The sequence below is a fragment of the Callorhinchus milii genome, unplaced genomic scaffold, assembly GCF_018977255.1.
Source record: "Callorhinchus milii isolate IMCB2004 unplaced genomic scaffold, IMCB_Cmil_1.0 Scaffold3, whole genome shotgun sequence".
Taxonomy (NCBI): Eukaryota; Metazoa; Chordata; class Chondrichthyes; order Chimaeriformes; family Callorhinchidae; genus Callorhinchus; species Callorhinchus milii.
Genome location: NW_024704744.1, coordinates 56,501,075 through 56,521,108, shown reverse-complemented (window position 1 = coordinate 56,521,108; position 20,034 = coordinate 56,501,075). Strand labels below are relative to the sequence as shown.

General features: G+C 40.7%; 1 protein-coding gene across 1 annotated transcript in view; it reads left to right on the top strand.

Moving 5' to 3' along the window:
- The window catches only part of ryr2a (ryanodine receptor 2a (cardiac)), a 373,023-nt gene that overhangs the window by 130,165 nt on the left and 222,824 nt on the right, over positions 1 to 20,034 (top strand). The window contains 7 exon segments of the mRNA XM_042333111.1: positions 7,116 to 7,123; positions 8,072 to 8,146; positions 8,665 to 8,743; positions 11,022 to 11,134; positions 11,795 to 11,894; positions 13,235 to 13,331; positions 15,745 to 15,819. Coding sequence (XP_042189045.1) covers positions 7,116 to 7,123; positions 8,072 to 8,146; positions 8,665 to 8,743; positions 11,022 to 11,134; positions 11,795 to 11,894; positions 13,235 to 13,331; positions 15,745 to 15,819 — 547 coding nt within the window.

Sequence of the window (20,034 nt, the reverse complement as noted above, 5' to 3'; positions counted from 1 at the left end):
TCGTTCCAGAATACCATCTCTACCATCTGACACTAAGGCGTGGATGAGCACCATTTGCAGCTGAATATGGACAAGACAGAAGCCATCATCCTTAGCTCCTGTCGTTGCTCTTGCCTGTGGTTCTGAACTATTTAACCTTTGTCACCTCCCGCCTTGATTTTTCCAATGCACTCCTCGCTGGTCTCCCCGGCTCGACTATAAACAAGGTCCAAATAATACAGAGCTCCTCACCCATACCAGGCTCCACACCCCATCACCCCTGTTCTTGCCAGGCTTCATTTGCTCCTTGTTGCAGAATGGATCGATTTCATGATCCTCATTCACTGTCAAATCATATCAGCCCCTGGCACCATTCTACCTCTCTGATCTCCTGACTGCACTACCTGCTGTGTTCACTCAACTGGCTCAGGTCTTCCTCACAACCCTTATCCCCTCCTCTACACCATTGGTGGCTGTACTTTCAGCCACGATACCCCGACTGTGTGCCTTCAGTTATCTCTCCTCTCTCAGTGTCAAACTACGCAGCTGTTAAGCATTCTGAGACGTTATTTGCGTGAAGGGAGCTAAATAAATGCAAGTTGTGTGTTGTTCCCGTTGTTCCAGCTGTTTTGTCATTCAATTCAGTATCCTGCTTCAACCACCCTGCCTGATCACCACCTCCAGTTTTTGATAATTAAACACAGTCACTACACTTTATAGTAAAATTCTTTGATACTTCCTCTTGACATGAGAAGTGCTGTATCAGATGTAAGGATTATTAGTATTTATAAAGAAATACAAGTGTAAATCTCCCTAGTTTTCTTATCTCCCTTTTATTCGTCTTGTTGAGCATTTTTGTTTAATTTGAACTTGATATGCAGTTTTCTGTATGCTCCACACAGTATTGTTTCAAGGATATTATTATGCTGGGCAGATTTATATTTGAATAATGACCCCATTCGGCCCATCAAGCCTCTCCAGTTTGTTTCCAAGTGGACATTAAAGATCCCAGGACATTATTTAAAAAGAGCAAGGAGTTTTCCCTTGAGTGCTGGCTAACAGTGCTCCAGATTCATTGATCATTCACCTCGCAGCTGTTTGTGGGTCATTTCTGCTGCAAAGGTTGGTACAAATAGCTGCTGAGTTTGCCCACAAGTTTGTCATAACAACTGACTTACAGTAATTCTCTGTAAAGTGCTTTGAGACATTTTGATGTGATTCTGCACTGCAACAATAAAGTTATTCATCCATCAACATTACCTTTGCACAGAGATTCTCTGAACCCGAAGCCAATCCAGAAAATTAAGATTCTTCCATCACCTTTAGCCAAATCTGACCAATGGAATGTTTATTCATCCTTCCTTTTACCGACCAACTATTTTCGAAGCTCTCCGCAAATTGGAACAGTTGTGTTTTTTTTCATTCGGTACAGACCAAGTTTGGATAGATAAATGAAACAAAATGAAAATGGAGGCTGTTAGTATAGAAACCTTTGCGATAAAAATTTCCCAAAGTCTTACAGCTCAGTGGTTAGAGCACTCGCCTCGCAAGTGAGAGACCTGGGTTCTATTCCCAGCAGGGCGAAATGTTAAGCAAGTTTCCTTACTCCACACAAACTCTGTTTACCTAGCAGTAAGTAGGTTGTTTGTCGATTGGCGGATTGCTTTAAATAATTCCTTCAAAAAAAAATGATAAATTGGTCAATCCACGACTACTTGTGGGATACTGCTGTGCGCAATTGGCTGCCGCGTTTAGCCCACAAAATATACAGTCATAGTCAATTCACTTTACAGTATATTCTGTGAAGCACTTTGAGACGTCTCGAAGACGTGATAAGGCACTATCCAATGCAAGGATTATTATTATCAAAAGATTGGTCTGGATGAAGAAGGCCCTTTCACCCACCTGATCTCACCCCTCCAGAACACTTACCTTACTGTCCCTCACAATCACTGCAACAACTTGCTTTTTATATGACTCCAGTGTCCTTGTTCCTTTTGAATCTTTTCCTTTCCTTTTTTTCTCCTTTCCACCCACCCACCCACATACGTACATACGTACCTAACTCCCTACCTCCTTCCCTGTAAGACATTGTGGCAGTGCCTTAAGAAAGCAACTCAAAAACAATTCAGAAATGTATATCATACTGATCTGTAGGAGCTCTGTTCTGGGGTAATCTCCTCCAGAGGAGTGACAGATCAGCAGAACGTACATCTGATTACCAACATGATCACCCTCTTGTGAATACTGCATTTTAAATCCTAACCAGTTAAGTGTATGATTTGCAATGGAATAGGTTGGACGTTAAATGAAAAAAGGAAGGAAACCGAGCTGGCATGCCTTATGAACCCAAACTTGTGTATTGAGAAAAATATGAGAAAATAATGTGAAACTGCCTGTTATTCCAAGAGGTTCAAGATGCATCATAAAATTGACACTATCTATCTCTTCAAACAATTTCATAGTTACTCAGTTCTTTGATTTTTATGCAGTATTTCAAATATATTGTTACCTGTTCTGTCTCATACTTTTCCTTTACCACCCTTCCTCCTTCTCATATCAAACTCTATTCTATGAGTGAGTTAATGGCTGGTCCCATGGTTGTCTGCGGATATACATTACCTCTCAATGGCACTCCTCCTCTCCACTTCCTGAACACTCAACCACAATCTGCAGCTTGCTGCCCACAAAATACATCTGATCTTCAACGTATTTGCTGACGTCACTGCTTGACTGATTTTAGCTGAAATCTTGTGCATCCTGATTCTTATGTCAAATTTCCAGTGCTATTTACAGGCTCATTGAAGTGTATTATTTGGTGATAGACTATGCTGCAAACAGAGATTATGAGTTAATTCTTTAAAATGTGATTTGGACCAATAGTATCCTGGCTGGCTTTAATTTAACTGCTTCTGATTCAGGGTTGTCACCATCTGACAGACACCGTTTGCCTACAAAACCACTAATCTACGGTAGGGCACTATATCAAACAAAGTGATTATTTTAACTGAAAATAAATAGCCTCATTGTATGCATACACTACATATAATTTGTTGTAACATGAAGTAAATAATAAATTGAACAAACATTTCATGGTTTAAGCTATTCAGAAATTAAAATCAATATTTTACATGCTCATTCAGAAATGCAAGAAGAAGCTGAGCAAAATAAGCATTGCACTGACATAGCAATAATATTTTTACATTAATGGCTTTCTCTTAAATATGGGAAACCTGTACTTTCAATGCATAAGATTCATATTGTCTGAAAGCTTAGCTGCTTCCCTTCATATCTGAATCTCACTTGATAGATCAATATCCTTTCAGAAACACCAGTTCAGGAGACACAAGGTGGCAACAAGTGGGAGATCCAACTGACAATATATATACATATATATATCCCGCCTGGCAGAGTCTTAACTATGCCCCTGGGGAGCCGTTGAAAGGATATTTAGCATTCTGTCAGAGGGAGAAAGAATTGATTGAGGGTGGCTTCTATAATTGTTATAGGTCTGAGATAGGTCACTTGTTTGTCCTCTCGGGGCTTCATCTTCAGTGTGGAGATGTGTAAAAAAACAGAAGAAGATATAATATATAAAAAAATCACCTCAAAGTAAAATAATCCATCAGAATAATGCTGCACCAGACAAGCATATTCTTGACACTTGCAGAATTCCAGGCAGCCCACCTACACATGGAAATTCCATAGATGGAATGGAATGCGCACTCTCTCCCTGGACGGACCCATTCCGCTTACTTCATTGTGGAAAGTACTGGATGCAAATTGGCAAGAGCCAAGGTTTGGAGACGTCAGAGTGGGCATTAGGGTACAGCTGGAGTCTAACCAGCTAAAACCGCTTAGCTTGCCCTTGTCCTCAGTGACCAGTCTGCCCTTCCAGGTCCTGCCAATGAGCCAGGCTGACTGGCTGCCATCAGCAGTGCCCTGGAATACTGCAGGCCTGCCTGACTCAGGACTACGGAGACCACCACAGTGGATTAGCTCAATTCTGACATTCTGTTGCTACACATGTAACCTTGGAGCCAGTTCAGTTCCAAGGAGGCCTTGCTTGCTTCCCTCACTCAAGGAGGATAGATTCTAGTGTGTCCAGCGTGAATCAATTCTTTCCTTTATCCGTAATCCACATTCCAAATCCACAAGGAACTTGTAATTTGGAGAATAGAATCACTGCAAATAAAAATTTCAAATTCCACAACAACTCTGCAAGAGCAATTCATGATTCCACCCCCCCCCCCGCCATTTCTTTTCCTCCCCACAGGTACCCAGCTGGCAGTGGAAACAGTTTTGAAACATACTCCCGACATGAAAGGCACCATATAAATGCATATTGTATGATTTTAGTATCATTCCAAAACAACTTTTGGGGCTTTTTCCTGTTGTTTGTCAAGTAAAATATGTTCCCCTTGGTTACTGATGAATGGAAGGCAACTTTAAGAATTTTCCACATTTGTACAAGATCTTATTCTTTAAAACTAATCAGAATAAGAGTAGGTGGAATTTCAGGCCATTATTCTACTGCTTTGTACCACTGTTCCTGTGTGTTGCTGGGACTCAGTTCTGAAGCTGATATTTTTTCCCAGATCCACCAAAAGCATATTCTTTGTTTCTTTTAAATTAACGAACCAACATTAAAGTCTCTTGAAATAGAGTTACGATCAATCAAGTGCAGTTCAGTCGATAGTATGTTCATATAGTTCAAATCTTGAATTTAAGTGTTGCTCGGCTGTATCTAATTTAGAAGTCGTGCAATATGTGGTTCAGATGATAGTGAGCACAGAAGCAGTTCAATACATGTGTCGCATCCAATTTCAAGTCTCATTACTATACTGGCATTACTGGGGTAAGCAGCTGTGGACTTTAATTGAACATGACTCCTCTACCAGATTATTTTCAGACTATATACACGCACACCAAAGTGGAGTATCAGAAACAAACATAAGTTGTATATACACTGTATATAAAATTGCAAAAAGACTCAGACCGTTTCGTGCGGTGTTCCTCAGGGCTGTGTCCTTGGTTCCTCCTCCTCAATATCTATATGCTCCCTCTTGGTGACATCATCCACAGATATGAGGTCAACTTCCACATGTATGCGGATGATATTCAACTCTACCTCTCTACCTCCACCCTCGACTCCAGGACCACTGATGTTCTGACAGAATGTCTGTCGGACATCAAGTCCTGGATGAGAGCTAACTTTCTTCGGTTGAATGTCAACAAGACTGAGGCTCTCCTGATTGCCTCCACACCTCAGGCATTGATAGCATCACCATCCATGGTTGCACACTCCACCTTGCTTAGCCAGTCTGGAACCTTGGGGTCTTGTTTGACCCTGAACTATCCTTTCTACCCCACATCTGCGTCATGACCCGCTCTGCTTTCCCCCCACCTCCGCAACATCGCCCGGCTCCGCCACTGTCTCGCACCACAGGCTGCCGAATCCCTCATACATGCTTTCATTACATCGAGGCTTGACTATGCAAACTCATTGCTTGTCGGCCTCCCCAACTCCTCCCTCCATAGGCTGCAGATCACCTGGAACTCTGCAGCCCATGTCCTTTCTCACACTAGGCTCCATGAATCTATCACCCCCATCCTCGCCCGACACCACTGGCTTCCCATTACACAGAGGATACAGTTCAAGATCCTGGTCCTCACCTTCAAAGTCCTCCGCGGTCTTGCTCCCTCCTACCTCTGCGACCTCCTAAGTCCCTGCCATCCTGCTCGCTCCCTCCGCTCAGCGGGCTCCAGCCTGCTTCACATCTCCGCCTCACTCGCCCCACTATTGGCGGGTGGGCCTTCCACCACTCTGCCCCCACCCTCTGGAACTCCATCCCGCAGTCCCCCTGCCTCACCCCCTCCTTTGCCACCTTCAAGACCCATCTCAAGACCTTGCTCTTCGACTGTGCTTTCGATCTCCCTGCTTCCCCCCTGCCCTCCACCCTCCCCGACCCCGATCCCCAGCTCGGATCCGAAACTCTTTCTGTCCAGCGCTTTGCACATCCTCCTGACGTGGAAGGCACTTTACAAATGTAATGTTGTTGTTGTAGTAGAACCTTACAGCACGGAAACAGGCCATTAAGCCTAATTAGTCTATGCTGGAGTTTATACTCCAAGTGAGACAGCATCCCTCTTAATACCCTCTATCCCTTCCTGCTCAACTATTTCATTGCAAGTATCCAGTCACTTTGAAGCCAATCCTGTGAAGCACTTTGAGATGCTTTGATGCCATGATGGGGTAACAACAACAACTTGCATTTATATAGCGCCCTTCACAAGGGACGGCGTCTCAGAGCGCTTAACAGCCTGATTCATACAACATACAAAAGGCACTATATGAAATACAAGGATTATTTATTATATAGAATCCAACTATTTTCAGAATTGTATCTATTAATTTACACAATTATTCTTTTTGTTAGAAAGAGAAAGCACCACATCTGCACAGTTATTTTCATGTTGGTGACTGTGTCTGGAATTCTCTACCTCTATGTGGGAGACCTGGAATTCCAGACCCAGCACAGTAGCCTTGGGCTTCTTCAGACCAACTCACTCTTGAACCGGTTCTCAAGTAGGTAAGTAGGTAACATGTAGACTTAATGTCTTACTCCATAAATACTTACATTTAAAATGAAGTTTAAGAGAGTTCCTTAACCCAGGAATAAAGCATTGAAACATGTCCTGTGTCAATGAGTACATTGGGTAGACCTACAGAATTGTATGGCATTCTATTGTATGAGGGTGATCAATGAAAGCAAAGTTAACAATATTAATCTGAGGAGCATGGGAGGCAGTTTCCTACATTTGCAGAAATTGGAAGCTATAATTTACACAGCCTCATTGAGTATATGAAGGAATTGAACAACCTATGCTGGCTGACAAGTTACCATTTTGAACAGTCATGTCTGGGCAAATTCTCCTGACAAAATCCTTCCAAGTATAGTTCTGTCTGCATAGAGAACTAGAACAACAATAACTTGCAATTATAAAACAATCTTCACGTAGGAAAATGAGTGTTTTACAAGGACAAGCTCATTGCCGAACGAGGGAAGGGCGTTTAAAAGGAAGAAGCAAACCTATCCGACATTAATTTGTGTGTTCAAAAGTGAAACATATAGATGCTTGGGTAGTAAGAGAAATAAGGGGTTATGGGCAAAGACATGGAAATAGATCAAAAGATCTGACTTGATCTCATAAATTACCAGAAAAGGTTCAGTGGGCTGAATGGCCTTTTTCTGTTCCTATTCATGTTGCACAACCGGAGGAAGTCCACATATTTGTGACTCAGAACAGATAAATTCTCGAATGAAAAGATGTGAGAAAGAAGAGATAATACAAAGCAAAAGTGTTGCAGAAGGACAAAGAATAAGGAACTGTGAACTTAAAATAGCTGTGTTTAAATGACTGAACTGTTTAAACTGATAAATGTATCCGTTTTGTACTTTCAATTTTACATTGTATTACTGTATATGTGCCAGGAGCATTGTTAATTTTTTATGTTTTATACAAATGAATTGGTCAACCTGTTTAACTTCCTAGGGAGCTTGGTTCGAAGAAGCTTTATTGAATATTTTGGTAAAGTGTCATGTAATCAAAGAAAGTCCTCAACACGAACAGGCAATAAAGGGTATGTTCTCTCTGCCAGATGTTCAGCTTCCTAGAATGCAGAAGACACGGATCTACTTATGGGAACTAATGTTTGGCTCTGGTGGGTATAGAAAAAGCTGAACATTTTAAGACAGCCCAAATCAGAGATTTTCATGAAAATGCCAACAGAGGCTGGGATCTGAACCCAAGTCTCTAATGTGTTGCACGTATGTGCTTTTAACAAATCCCATTAGAAATCACCTCACATTAGACAACAATGAGCTGTGCCACAGAGGTTATGTGTTTTGAAACTTAGAAATGTAAAGCACAGAAGGAGGCCATTTGGCCCATTGATTCCGCACCAACTCACGGAACAAGGAGATCAATTCAGTCTCTCTGCCTCGTCTTATTCCATCAAGCCACTCTCTTTCATATGCCTTTTAACCTGATGCAATTGTTTGAATGCTGTTGTCATTCATCTCAACAGACAGTGCACGGTGGAGGCCATCGGACCCTTCTGTACGGTCATGCTGTGCTGCTCAGGCACTCCTACAGTGGAATGGTAAGAGTCATTCAGTTGCTGCCCTCAGCTAAATATTCCCGATCAAGATCGCTGGTAAATGGAACATATGTTCTATTAATTGTACTAAATAAAAACAAGAAAATAGACCAGGGGTGATTTGTAACACCTTTACAGAAAACAACTGAACTACATTACTGAACAAAGCTTCTCCTGTCCCAGAGAACCAGGCAGCACTACAATGAGCTCATAGGTTAAAACCAACCACATATGTCTATTAGACACTTTTCAACATTACTGGTGGGTTATTAATGATAGTGGATTGAACAGGATCAAAAAAGCGTTCATTTCAGAGATTCCATTGAATCAGATTCTTAGCAATGATACTGAATTGCACATTATTGCAAAACGCTTATTTTACAATGAGTTGTTTGAAACCGGGTTAAGAGGCAACAACCTCAAAACGTGACGGCATTGTTGAGACAATCTGTGCCATCTTCTCAGGCAACCTACACAGGCTGAAATATCTAATCTCTTGCTATTTTATCTTTCATTTCAAGTATCTTTGCTGCTTATCCACATCACGGTCTTCAACAGATAAATTAGCCTTTGATGTCGGGTTACAGGAAGACACAACAGGTATGATTGAGAACATAGAGTGAGAGTTTTGTTCACTTTTACATTGTAGATTCTGTATTTGAGTGTAGAACCTTATTGTTTTTGCACATACTTTAAAAAAATGTGGATGATTCTCCCTGGAATTATTTTGGAGTGAGCTTTGTGCATTAAAATAGAGGAAGGAAAGGTGAAACAGTCAGGTGAATGAATCATAGAGACATAGAATCCTACAGCAGAGAAGGAGGCCATTCGGTCCATCATGTCTGTGGCGGCTCTTTGAAAGAGCTACCCAACTAGTCCCACTAACCTCATTCTTTTTCTCCTGAGCCTTGCAATTTTTTTCTTTACAAGTGAATATCCAATTCCCTTAATGGAGGGCGTATTTTTAGTAACAGAGATCTGAAAACTGATTCAGGCTCTCTGTTCGTTGTCCCAGTCCCGCAGCAAAGAAACCAACTGGGAATGAATCATGGTGGCTGACACCATACTTGCTTATGGGTGTGACAATTGTGAATTATCCAATGATAAACTATGTAGTGTAGACTGGTTCACTTGCAAGTATCAATTTGCTTTAAGTATTCTGCTCGATGTTCAATGACTTCTACATTACAGAATACTTCTTCATCACAAATTACTTGTACACCATAGGACACACATAAGCATATTTGTCTGTCATGGTGTGGTGATAATTAACACAACAAATAGCTTGATTCAACAATTTTGAAAGAAGGAAAGACACTGAGCACAACTTTGCGATGAAGCCAAATGCACATGACATGACTTTGCTCATCTTGGAAACATATATAAACCAGCCTCCAGCTCCAAGTAGTTTCAGTCATTGATCTGTTACACTGTGAGTGCAAAACAGATTATAAGTAGTTGGCCTGTGCAGTAACTATCCAGGAACATGCAACTGGAATGTGCAAATGTGACAAGTTTAATGGATGTCGATAAGGAAATAATTCTCGTCACATGTTAATGTTGCACAGTATTTTATTGCTGTTATCTAGTTTATTTGAGTTTAATTCTGTGCATTATTTTAATCTTACTAATATTTTGTTCAACTGCGTGATAACGTTTATTTTCACCCCAATAATAATGTTTTGTGATACCTGAAGTTGATATTTCAAAGCCACATTGTTCAAGTTCTAATGGCAAATGCTCTTACTCATGCACCTTAGTTAAAGTCCCTCAAGAATCATAAAAACAAACTTTGAAAGTTTTGTCATTTGGATTTCTGGTCTCTGTGCTGCTTTATGTCAGTGTTTTTGTTGTGATAGAGGATTAAGTTTTGTTTTGAAGCTCAGTTAGGATTAAACAGATGAAGACTCATATAAAGAGGAACTGCATCCGGATAGCTTGCAAAGATCACTTTGACTTGGACTGAGATTAAAATCGGAGAGTGGGAGACAGATGGGATATGTGTAATCTTTGTTCTGCCTCTTGTCAGTTGAACCGTTTGCAAAGCAAACAATACAACAACAACAACAAAATTACATTTATAGAGCGCCTTTCAAGTCGGGAGGATGTCCCAAAGCGCTGAACAGTCAGGTGTCGGGACCCGAGCATGGGGGAGGGCTGGTGTAGGGGTGAGGGAAGGCAGAGAGGTGGGAGGGCAACCAAATGCACGATTGAAGAGAAGGGTCTTGAGACCGGCCTTGAAGGAGGCAAGGGAGGAAGCAAGGCGAAGGGACCGTGGAATAGAGTTCCAGAATGTGGGGGCAGAGAGGCTGAAAGCCCGGCCACTGATGGTAGGGCGGGTCGGGTGTGAGACACGGAGCAGACCGGAGCCCACTGAACGGAGGGAGCGGGCAGGTTGGTAGGGAGTCAGCAGGTCACAGAGGTAGGAGGGGACAAGGCCATGGCCAAGGCCAAACGGGGTCACATGAGTCACTGTGTCCACATGTGAAGAGCCACTTTGCAAAAAGAACAACAACTTGGATTTATATAGCGCCCTCCATGCTGGACGGCATCTCAGACCGCTTTACAGTTTAGGATCCTGAGACCGAGCCGGGGGAGGGGTAGGATGGTGTCCAAAGGCGCGGTCGAAAAGAAAGGTCTGCTTGTGAGCACAAATAATTTATACCCACATTTGTGTATGCAGCAAATTGGACCCATGTTGGATCACTTTGAAATAAATCTAATCAAATCTAATCACTTTGAATAGGCTTATTCAATTTGCTGCTCGCTCCTCCAGGTTACTTTCATTTTGGCAAGGATAATTCTGAAAAAATGCATGATATAAATGCTGTTTGATTTAACCCTGCAGAGGAATGCTTTCCTGTTCTTGTTTGTATAGGAGAGGCCTGTTGGTGGACCATTCACCCAGCCTCCAAACAACGCTCTGAAGGTGAAAAAGTGCGTGTCGGAGATGACCTGATTTTAGTCAGCATTTCCTCAGAACGATACCTAGTGAGTAAAATGTCCTGAATTCACAGTTTCGCTTCTAGACACACAACCACCTTTCGGATGTGATTGTCTGTCGGAGTCAGATTTGTAGCAGGAAGTTTTTAAAGATTGTCTTCCAGTTATTGACACAAACATTAAAAAGTTCTTTAAAAGTGCAGTCACTACAGGATATTACAATAAAATACAAATTTATATTTATATAGCGCCTTTCACGTCGGGAGGATGTCCCAAGGTGCTTGTTGGCACTCTAGTTGGTGGTAAATCAGTCCTTTCAAGGGCTGGAGGGAGAAGCCATTCTCCAGCAATTGGCAGCTTTGGAAATGAGGGGAGAAGAGAGGGTGGGGAAGGAGAAAGGGTGTTCAATTCCAAAGCCATCAAAACAACTGCTTTTTTGGGCATTAGATAATCATTACTAGTGATAATTATCACATAAAATACAGTATTCCCCCCCCCCCCCTCACCCCCACCTTGCTAACTACTTTTCTATTTGACTTGATGGCAATAAAATAACACAATATCAAAAGACTCCGAAGCTGCAGTATTTCACCACAAAACTTTCTAAGTGATGTAACAGTAATTTAAATTGATGGTAGTCTGTTACTGTGTGTCTGAATGCGACCTGGAATCGCGAGTTGGTACTGAACTGCTCTTATTCTGTTGCAGCATTTGTCCTATGGCTCCAGCAGCTTGCAGGTTGATGCCGCATTCCAGCAAACTCTCTGGAGTGTTGCTCCAATTTGCTCTGGAAGTGAAGTAGCGCAGGGTAAGATTGTTTACAGAGCCTGCAGTGATACTGCTGTATCTGTGCCATTGCCTTTGTACTCCAACCAAAGCATTTTACACACGCACACAAAAAAACACACAGTGCAACAGCAAATGAAACCACCTCCCTTGGTTTGTGTGCTCCATGATATAATAATAATAATAATGTTTACATTTGATATAGCACCTTGTCATGTCATTGAAACGTCTCAAAGTACTTCACAGAATGTATTGTAAATTGAATTGACTGTGTATTTTGTGGGCAAAATATATCAATATATCTTATAACAACTTGCATTTACATAGCAACTTTCACATAAATGAACGTCTCAAAATGCTTCACAGAATGAATAAGAATTGTATGACAGAGGAGGGAATAGAGTATGGAGGGATTAGGAGATGTGTGGTGTGGAGTATAAATGCCGGCAAGGACTGAATGGCCTGTATTGGTGTTGTAGATCCTATGTAATTACTTTTCTCTCTGTTTCTGTTCGTCACTTCCACTGCACCACGCCAAGCAATTGTGCTGTGTAACTGGCAATTGTTAGTCCCCTCCCAGAAGTAATTTATTCCTTCCACTCTTTATGTGACTGGATTAATAATTGAGTTTATTAAGGTTTGAATTATCACAGCACCAAGTTTCAAAAGTCACACTAATTGACAAGGTTATTGCCCTGTAATCAGTTCGATGTCCCATTATTATACAACTGATATCTAACCTTAAAGTTATTTCTTACTTTCTTCCAATTCCACTCTATAAAACATTTTTGGGGATTGGCTGAACCCTTTTTAATAGGGCAGGTTTTGAAGCTAGATTGCTGTGTCAAAGACAATCTCAGACTGGGTTGTTAAGTTTAAAATAGGAAGTTGAGGTGGCAAATAGTAATTCAGTCAACAGTATCCGGAGAAGTAAATTTATCCACAATTCTGCAAGAACAAGCACAGAACTGAAATTGAACCATTTGGTCCAGGCAATGAGAGAAGGGAGTATTTCCCCAGTGTTTTGGCCAAGAATCCTCCAGATAAATTGAACATTATTAAATGAATTTTGAGATTCTCAATGAGTTGAAGATTAACTTAACTAGGTGAATGTGAATAGTTTTAAGTCAACAACAACAACAAGATTCCATTTATAAAGCGCCTTTCACGTCAGGAGGACGTCCCAAGGCGCTGGAAGTCAGAATCAGTGACACCAGTATAAGGTTTTCACCATAACAAAATGAGCTGCTTTTTTGTAGCATTCCTACCAACAATAAGAGAAAATGCCAGCCACATCTGTTCCTGCTGTTGGGTGTTAAGAATGAATAATAAATTGCTCTCTCTTTCTCTCTATTTTGTTAGGTTACCTAAAGGGAGGGGATGTGCTGAGGTTACTGCATGGACACATGGATGAATGTCTGACTGTACCTTCTGGAGAGCACGGGGAGGAACAGCGCAGGTACGTCAGGCAAACCACAGCCTCCAGTGTGATCCTTTTGAAATGTTAAAGAGCTTGGCATCTGCCAGACCTGAGAGGACCCCAAACTGGACGCAACACACCAACATTAGTCTAGCATCTTGGACAAATGTCTTGTTTTGTTCGGATTTAAAATGACCTTCCTGCCCATGAATTTATATAGAAAACCTTGAATTGCATTTTTTTCATGATCTTGTCTACCTTGACTCACAACTCTAAAGACTTATCTACCTGTGCTCCTTGATCTCTCTGGGTAGAGAGGAGGAGGATTTAAAAATTCAGATGATCACAAGATTTGTTTGGATAAATAAGACCTTCATCCTAAAAGTACCAATGCTCTCTATTTTCCAAACTGCCCCACCCCATCACACATTTTTTCCTCTTGTCCCTCTTCCCCTGATTATCATGATTCCTGCTGGGGTGCCAGCAGCCTGTTGGTTCCTTGGCCCGGTAGATCCTTTTCACATGTGAGTCCAGGTAATAAGTGCCATCATAGGGCAGAACATTCATTTTGTGTAAGGATTGCAGCAAAACAACAACAAATTGCATTGATATAGTGCATTGTTTTCATCCAACATTATTCTGCCACCCCCAGCCCCTCACACACACTCTGACCCATTCCAACAAGGATACGGAACAGTAAAATTACATCACATTCAGGAAGAATTAATTTAACAAAGACTCTTGAGCATAGACATGAATGCAGATTTACAGTGAATTATTAGATAGGGTCCAGCTTGCTGGGAATCTGTTGAAGTTATCTACCTAATAATTCACTATGAATCTTCATTCATTCCTATCCTCGAGTGTCCTTGTGAAATTAATTCTTCCTCAATGTGATGTAATCCATTCTCAGAAAAGCCTCCGCACTACCACTGCTCTCTGGGACGCTACCCCGCGTGAAGGGCGCAACATAAATGCAAGTTATTGCTCTCATCTGACTTTTCTATTTCTCACACAAGCCACCTTATGTAGCATTTTGGAGCGAGATTTTGTAATTTAAACTGCAACCATGTGATGTTTACACTAGAAACTGAGCAAAGATGGCTCCAAACTCATTCTACTTTCACTCTCCCAGCTGACAGATTTCCATTGTTTCAAACCTGTCTGTCTTCAAACTTGAGATGAAGGTCATAGTGATTAAAGATCGATTGCTGTGGAACAATGCAGAAGAAGAGTGTTGGAGTGTACAGGAATAGAGCAGGGAACTGAGATCAGGATGGATGGCTTCTTGAAGGAGCAAAACACCAACACAAAAAGTTAGCCAAATGGCTACCTACCATGCTGTACATTTCTATGGGTCTACTGTGAAGCCATGACCAAGCAATAAAAATTCCAGTCCCAGGTGACATTGAGGATATAATTGACTTTGCCTGAAAGTCAACTTACCTTTACAATGCGGAATAAAACTATTTTACATAGACCTACTTTGAGTCATTGTGAATTAGGTTGACAGAAATGGGTCACCCACACATTTGGGCGCTAAAGATATTTCCCACATGGTGCAATAATGTGTTCACAGAGGTGACATGTCATAGCACAGTTTTTACTTCACACCTAGACAGAACTAGGAAAATCAACATGGAAGTGTGCCACTCAGTATTAGCCTTACACTATGTAAAAAGCATGACTTAGATTTTTAGACATTGTGAGTTACACTTGAACACATAGATAAGACCTGAAATTCTACCCAGTCATAGCCTGTAAGATTACCATGTCTTCAAACTTAAGATTGAGCAGAATTGCATAAATTCTTTAAATTCAGTCATAAGTTTGAAGTTGTTTTCCTGCAGTTGCTAAGGAGAAGCAACTTTCAAACTTAGACTCAATTTAAGAATTTTTAGTAATTCTGTGTGATCTTGAATTTTAAGACAAAGTGGTTTTATTGGCTAAGACTAAGTGGGATTTTGGGCCTATGAAATTGTGGAACTAAAAGGATGAAAACAATCTTTGGGAAGACAAGAATCCATATTGCTGGGGAGGGGAGGATTTTTGGTTTTTGATTTAATTAAGTACATATCACACAATCATTGAGATTGTTTTAAAAACAGATCATAAAATTAGTCATTCACTTCATGGCCTTTAGTGGGACTTTGGTGTGTGAAAATTGGCTGCTGCATTTGCCAACACATACACAATCACTTCAGTTTGCAGTGAGTATCATGAAGTGCTTTGAGTTGTTTTGATATGAAGAGATTTCTATTTTCTAACTGATTTCTAGTCTAGATTAAATTAAATTGATATCTTTTTAAAATGTTAAATCATTTTGAGAGCTCCTTAGAATCTTTTGAATTTTCTTAATACATATTTTAGATTAATGACAGATTGAAACATTGTTACAATACAAGTCTTTGTTTAAAGGTTTGACCGTCTGCTCTTTCCTGTTTCTCTCCAGGACAGTTCATTATGAAGGTGGAGCGGTGTCCATTCATGCTCGCTCCCTGTGGAGACTTGAGACACTGAGGGTTGCGTAAGTAATATAATAATAATAATAATAATAATAATAATAATAATAATCCTTGCATTTGATATAGCGCTTTTCACGTCGGGAGGACGTCCCAAAGCGCTTCACAGAATAGACTGTAAAGTGAATTGACTGTATATTTGTGGCGAACGCGGCAGCCAATTGCGCACAGCAATGTCCCACAAACAGTCGTAGATTGAAAATGACCAATTTATTATTGTTTTTGTTTTTTGGAGGGATTATTATTAGGCGTGTGGAGTAAGGAAACTTGCCCAAGGTTTCGCCCTCTGCCTGGAATTGAACTCAGGTCTCTCACTTGCAAAGCGAGTGCTCTAACCACTGAGCTACAGGACTCCAAGTAACAAATGAGAATGTATGAATTGATAGGAATCTGTGATGGAGAGAAGTATTACATTGGATCTAACCATATGAATGTCTTCTTTATTAGTCCCCTGCCATTATTTTTGATCCTGGATCATGCAAGACAATATATAATTTATTCAAATAGGACCTTTACCTACTGTTGTGACCAGAAGCAGCTGGGTTGGTGCAGTGACCATTGACTGCTGGCAGGCGGCCTGAATTGTGGGGATTAGGAACTGCATTAGGTGATGTGTGATAGGTGCTTTGATTCCAGTTTAACATGCTTTTTGAATTATATAACAGATTCTAGGTATCAGCTGACAAATCCATAAATTCATAATTTGATCATTCATAAATTCATAATTTGTTATCTGTTATTAACATTTCGCCCTTTGATCAGATATTAAACCAAAATCCTATCTCTGTGTTCTGCTGGATGTCACGTTTAACCCCAAAAATACACAGTCACTGCACTTTACAGTATATCTTATGAAGCACTTTGAGATGTCTCAATGACGTGCTAAGGCGCTATATCAAATGCAAGGATTATTATTATTAACCAATCAAAAAGAAAATGGTTGCTAAAAGGGTTTCGTTTTACAGTTTCATGTCTGCTACAGTTTTTGGAAATAACCAACTGCTTTATATCTTGAGAATATTACACTTCTAGTGACTTCCAGTTTACAACCATCGGATTCTTTCTCTGCCAAAGAAAAAGGCCCCAAAAAGTTGGTCAAAAAGCTGGAAATTAAAACTTCGGTCACAGAAAGGACTTTGCTACCCTTCAGGATCGAGACGTTTCTCCTTCTCCCACCCCCCATCGTGTGATTCAACAGTAATTGCTTTCATAGTGGAACTCCGGTTTCAGTAGCACATCCCAAAACACTATGAGAGCAGTGACATCTAGCTTGCGGTGACCACATTTTAGTCCCTGTTATGTTGCCGAAACCTCAACGTTCACTTTCTCGTTTACACCAAGGACTCACTTTGAACCATAATCTAAACTGCTTGGCATTTCATCCACTTGCTTATATCTATTTACATTGTACATCTATTTACCTTTACCCCCATGGTGAATATCATCCCTCTGAAAGGTGTATTTTAGCTACATGTTACATTGCATTACATAAATGCCATTTATTTTAATTGGTTTAATCAGCAGATGGAGATACTTCACAAATTTACAAATCAAGTTAATGTTTTGCAAATCAACTGATGAAGTAGGTAAATTCAATGTCTATGCTTCCTCATAATACCTGGAAGGATCTGTATAATGGTAGTAACAAATAACCATTGATATCTCTTAAATTCTACCTAGAATTGGAATGAATAACCCAATCATTCCAATAATTTGTCCTATCACTAACAAGTGTCTGACAATTGCAAAAACCATGAGTATCCAAATACAGACTGAAAGTTTCATATGTGTGTATGCCACCTACACATGGAAATTTCTCTTGTCTCTCTCTGGACGGATTCATATTCCTTACCTGATTCTTTAGAGTGTTAGGTACAAGTTGGCAAGAGTCAATGCTTGGGGACCTAGAGAGTATGTCGGTGTACTCCTGGAGTTTAATCAACTATAACTGCATAGTTTACCACTGCAAACACTGTCTGGCAACCTTCTTTCTGTTCTCCAGTCAGGATCATTTCACCTATTAAGCGTTTGGCTTGCAGGATAACAGGATCCAAGTGGCAAGAATCCCTAGCTCCAATTCAGTGCTTTGCCCTGCTGACAAACCAGGTTGGTTGGCCTGTCAAAATTGCCTTGGAGCACTATGGTCCTGTCTCAATAAGGAACCAATCTTCTGAGACTGCCACAAAGTTTGGCTCGATTCTTATATTCCTTTGGCAGGCACATCACCATGGAGCCAACTCAATCCCAAGGAGACCCTGCTTCAAGGTGGATAGTCACTAGTTGTCATTAGCCATCTGACAAGCACAGGTTTGAACCCTAACTAGGTGGATAGCAGGTAACAGGAAGTGATGGCATAAATAATATGGATTCAGACTCAGATGAGGCAAAGGTTCAGGGAAGTGAAGGGCAATTTTAAGACAGGCACCAGGAGATGTTCCTTTAAAATACAAACAGTCACAATTAGAACAGGTTACCAGGCGGCAAGGTGGATGCCAAGGTAACAAATATAATTAATAAAAGGCTTCATACTGTGATGGGAAGATGGTACAGCAAGATGAAATGGACCAAAATGGATCCAAACCTCTCTTTGATCTGAAATGTCTTTGATGTCATAAGAATGTGTAGCATTCTAAGCTGATTTTGTGAAATATTCTGAACACACTCAAAGAGAGCCACAGCAGTGAATGAGCAGACCTCAGACTTGCTCCCAATTCAGACCATGATTAAATAATTCCAAGGTGGCTGAGCCTCAGAGCCAGAGAAAATGCATATATTTCCTGGTCGAATTGATCACTGGCACCAGTGAACTGCTTTGATTTCGTTTTGGGACTGTATTTTCAGAAACTGCTATTTTCTATTTGTTGTGCCAGCAGGCTATTTGATGCTTGTGTTTCAAATGTTCACCCTACTAAGATTAAATTGCACTGACAAGAATAAAATAGCCCCCTAATGTTATATCATTCCTGGACCAGTGAAGCAGTTTGGCTAAGGAATGTCAGATGGATTTTAATGTTGATTAATATGTGGTGATTCATTGGAGAAACTGCAAACCTGCAGGCAGTTTGCAAAAGGGAATTTTGTCAATTATTGATCATTCGCTTCAAGCTTCTAATCAATTTAGAATTATTGAGAAAACAAATCAAATATTTGTTTATACTGCTCTATCGGACTATCAGTGAAGGTGCGTTTAAACCTGTTTACAGCATTGGTGAGACTAGATTTGAAATATTGTGAAAGGGGAAGGTCTGCTGGACCCAACATTGGTTGAAGCAGGTTCAGTCAAGAATGTGTGGGGATTGCAGTTACTTAATTATCCTGGAGGCAATTGAAGATAATTTACTCATAGATTTGTTAAAGATATAGCCAAGAAACAGGCCTTTCAGCCTATCCAGTGTGACTTGTGTTTATACTTCAAGTGAGTGCTTATTCTAGATCCTATCCCTAGTCCCACTCCCCAGCTTATTCCTCATATCCTCAACTTTATTCTCTCTTAACTACATGTCCAGACTTTTATTTTTGCATGTGCACACTGTTGCCGCTCGAAAAACTGACTGTGATGGAGAATTCCCCACTCCCATCACTCTCTGGTGTGAAAACCTTTTTCATTACACAGACCGATTTTGAAGTGGATTCCAGTTTTATGGACTCAAAACATTATGTTATAACGGTGTTGCTGTGTACTTGAGGTCCATGTTCAATTCTAGTTTGGTGCTGAGTTGAATTACCTCATGGAAACAAAGTGATTTGAGCACCACTGTCCTCAGGCTCTGGGCTAAGAGAGAAAAAAATCACCAGGATTCTTGTTGCGGATCAGTATCTCTGGCTTCTGCTGGAAAGTGCATGTGGACACTCAACAGGGTAAGATTCAAATTGACTGTAGTGCCCTCTGTGGTATTCTCGCTTATATTTGTCCATCATCTGGACACACATTGAAGAGTAGCTGAGATAAGGTACTGGAGGGAAGACCACATTCCTGGAACCAGGTACCAAAATAATAACTTATCGAAGAAGAGTGAAGGAAAATTGGGGAAAAAAAATCAGGAACAAACTCCTCCACAACACCTGGTAAAGAATTAACAGCAAAAGCCTCACATTTCCTCAGATGATGAATAGTTGCATTAATGGGTAGATTGTAACTGAACTCTTGCAAATGATAGATGGCGTAAGATGTGATGGCATAAGATAGAAGGCATAATATCAGATGTAGAACAAAGAAGATT